Consider the following 3,684-nt stretch of genomic DNA (forward strand, 5'->3'; position numbering starts at 1 on the left):
TTCACAGTTTTGTTTCCCCTCATTGTTTGGCAAACTATATGTGAATCTACAAATGTAGTAATTAAGGTTTCTTCATTTTCTCCTTTCAACACCATGAGTTTCTTCGTTCGTTTCTTACATTAAATGAGTTTCTCCATTCATTCCTCCATGCCTATATGGAGTATTTTAGGTTTCTCCATATAATCCTGTCATAATGTGAGCTTCATCACCACATCAGGGGTTTGTCCATTTTGTTCTCTCCTTGTTATGGGTCATTAAAACACAATATTTGGGTTGTCAATTGGTTTTTGTGGGCCTTAACAAGCAAAGGAAAACTCCTACCCTCCTATTTGATTAATAAGAATAAGAAAAGGAAAACATGTTGAAATGAAACATGAAGTCTTATTATTAATAAACCAGGGAAACACAGGAAATGATAACAAGTAATTACAATTGCTTGTTCAAAGTTTCAAGCAACGTAATACATTGGATCAGGCAACTTAAAAGTCCTATTTCCTGTATTGGTTCCCAAGATATCACTCCATTGATCACCAATGTTTCCTACTATTCTATATCCATTTTGCTCAAGCATTTTCCTTTTATTTGATTTGTACACAAGTGCAGTACCTGTCTCCGATGATCCCCTACAAAAAAAAAAAAAAAAAAAAGTTTAAAAACATATCATCAAATGATAAAAGTAATAATAAATATTTAGTAACAAGAATGTTCATTTCTTTAATCATTTCATTTAAAAATCAATTGATCATTATAAGTGAAAAATAAACATCACATCCATAAGAGTTTATACCAATACCTAGACCTTAAGAGCAGGCCTTACATCACCCATCCGAGGCCTATGACAAAGTTTTACTTTTGGAGCCATCATTTTTCAAGAAGTGACATTGTCCCAATCCCAACACATACTAATGATGAAAATATGAGTAATTACGAATTTATCAGTACTTCGATTTTACGGATATATCAGAGATATATTGACGAATATTTTGACATAAAATATTTGTGAACCTAAATTGATTAAAATTTATAAAAATATAAATTTGTTAAGTGTACATTAATTATTAAATTACATCAAATATTATTCGATAATAATATTATAATATTTGGTTATAATATGTTTAGTCTTAAAATATATTTAATATTAAAATGACGATATATTTAATTTAATTATATTAAATGATATAAAATAAATTATGATAAATGTATAATTTTTTAATATTTAATTAATATATTAATTATATTAAAAACATTATGAAGAAAATTATCATAATAATTTTTATGTTTTTGCTAATAAATTAAATGAAATATTTTCATTTAATTATAAAATAATTATAATTAATTTGTTCTTTAAAATATTATTTTAATATTTTGTTTATATGATAATGTTTAATATATATATGTTTGGTGCGTAATATATAAAAGAAAAAAACTCATTTTTGAGCTTTGACAGTTGACCGCCGTCGTTTTGAAGCCCACCGATACACATCCTTGACATATACAACATTAATGGGGATTGCTACTACACAAAAAGGGGGTCAAATTAGAATCATCCTAATTCCAGGATTAATCTTTGCTAGACCCTCCAACACCCAAGTTCAACTATGAATAAATATTTAGTAACAAGAAATGTATGTTGATGTTTAAGTATTTGCATACCTGAGTATGAGCTTCTCCCAAGTAAGGAATCCCTCATTCTTTAGATTGGTTACTGTGGCATTTCTCTGGGATCCTCCTCTGCCTGTTAGGAACACAACTTTAATCCCAAGGGACAACAACTTCTTGTACAGCTTAAGACTTTCTGGCAGTGCCGGTGCCTTGGCTTGGAGGACCCAAGAATTGAACAGTGTGGCATTGTATTTTCCAGTCCTGAAATTTGTAAATGAATTGCATAAAAGGTACTTAAGTATGAGAAAAGAGACTGCAAAGATCGTAGCTATATAGTAATGCAAATACTAAATTTACCCAAGTCCATTGTCAACATAGTAAGGCAGATTAGAAAGGGTTGTCTCATCTATATCAAACACCCATACGTCCTTGCCATCTCCAACCAACTTGAGGCTTTCAGCATAAGCAATTGCCTCATACACCACCAGTCTTGAGTCGTCCCGGTATTGGGTGCCAAGCATGTAATGCCCTACATAGCTTTTACATGTTTGTGGCACACCATACCACCCAATAATGTTGTTTGTTTCCACTCCAAATCTCCAACTCAGGCAGGAAATATTCAATACCTGCAGGTTGGCGGCCCCGGAGCCAAGTCGTGGGCGGAGAGGGTGAATTTCATGGGATATTCCTAGAGAGAGTTCAACAGTAACGGCAAAAAGAAAGAGCAATAGAGCCACTCTTCCCATGTTGGAGTGCTGTAGTGCTGTGGTGGAGAAACTAGAGATTGCACGAATTTATAATGGAGATAGCATTTACCTAACATGATAAAATCTAGATGTTTCTTTTCCATCAAAAAGTTTTCACCTAACATAATAAAATCGCTACAAACAATACTTGATGCATTTCATGATCAAACGTGGGGAATTTTGTAAGCATGCGTTATTGGACCACATTTGGCTCATCTTATAATAGTGCCAAGTGTCTTGAGTCTGGACACCTACCACTCTGGGCCACTAGTGTCCTTCTGTGTGACCTGTAGTGTCTTTTACCTACATTCTCCAATGGATCACATCAGTCTCATTTTACCATATCCAATCTTAAAATTTCAAGCAGAGTGGGAAAAAGAGTCTATAGATGACTTGTTCAATCTGACTTCAAGGAGAGATGAGGGCAAACACATACAGATCTCTTTGCTTTGCATAATAGTTTACCTATTTGCCTCTATTCCAAACGCAAACAAGCTCAATTATTCTAACTACAAATGGTAATATTGGATCGGGATTCGATTATCTCATCTGAAAATCAATTGGTGTCTAATGAGGGTAAGTCAAATCTTTTATGACATTCTATATCACATGACCTCACGGGTCTATTATAAGAGTTATTCTTTGGTTATCCATCCCAGGCTTAACAGTTGCATTGTTGCACCCCAAATGCAGTGAATACTACGTTATACATAATAGCATAACTACACGTTTCTTTTTCATGAATCTTACTCAGTAAATTCTGCAAAATATTTACCAATATCCTTGTGCCACTATGTTCCACAGCAGTGGATTAACTTAATTCTGAACATACAGCCAAGGGGGCCACAATGGCTTGTTGCCTACTTTGGTAACTAAAGATTTCCTTATGATGAAGCATTGCTGGCCCTGGTGGCTTATTCCTTACCTTATCCAGTGAGATCTTATCAAGTTCAGCTTGTAACCACAAACACATACTACCCCTGTACCTTTTCCATATTTGAATAGAGAATAGTGACTTTTATGGCCATAAAGGGTGTAGGTATCTACCAGTCTCATGACAGACAAAACCATTTAAAGGAGCCAATATCTGCAGTTGTCCTTGGTGTCTGATCTTCTATTTTTAGCCTTCTCCTATCTCATCTGATGAGTGTCACATAAAAATTTGCTTATGAACCCAGACATATGCTCTACTTCATCCAATGACTTTCTACACAAATCTCTAAGAAAAAAGAAGCCATGATCAAAGGTAAAATCTTGTGCACTTTTCCTCATCTATGAGTTACATTTTACTACATGTGCTGATGAATAAGCAACATTTCCAACCACAAGGGTAGGT

General features: G+C 34.0%; 1 protein-coding gene across 1 annotated transcript; it reads right to left on the reverse strand.

Annotated features, from left to right (window-relative positions):
- Positions 1–403: 403 nt before the first annotated feature.
- On the reverse strand, positions 404–2,349 carry LOC117921488 (acid phosphatase 1-like). The gene is made up of 3 exons (XM_034839369.1): positions 1,960–2,349; positions 1,654–1,863; positions 404–623 (listed from the first exon to the last, which is right to left on the reverse strand). Exons 1-3 carry the CDS (start codon positions 2,346–2,348, stop codon positions 449–451), a joined length of 774 nt encoding a protein of 257 aa, XP_034695260.1. The 5' UTR covers position 2,349; the 3' UTR covers positions 404–448.
- Between the last annotated feature and the right edge of the window lie 1,335 nt (positions 2,350–3,684).

This window comes from Vitis riparia, chromosome 9, assembly GCF_004353265.1.
Source record: "Vitis riparia cultivar Riparia Gloire de Montpellier isolate 1030 chromosome 9, EGFV_Vit.rip_1.0, whole genome shotgun sequence".
Taxonomy (NCBI): Eukaryota; Viridiplantae; Streptophyta; class Magnoliopsida; order Vitales; family Vitaceae; genus Vitis; species Vitis riparia.

Excerpts from the sequence above, each read along its gene's own strand:
- LOC117921488 (XM_034839369.1), bottom strand. The coding sequence starts at position 2,348 with ATGGGAAGAGTGGCTCTATTGCTCTTTCTTTTTGCCGTTACTGTTGAA. Across the intron at positions 1,864-1,959 it reads TATGTTGACAATGGACTTGG|GACTGGAAAATACAATGCCA; the intron begins GTAAATTTAGTA and ends TACAAATTTCAG. Across the intron at positions 624-1,653 it reads TGGGAGAAGCTCATACTCAG|GGGATCATCGGAGACAGGTA; the intron begins GTATGCAAATAC and ends TTTTTTTTGTAG.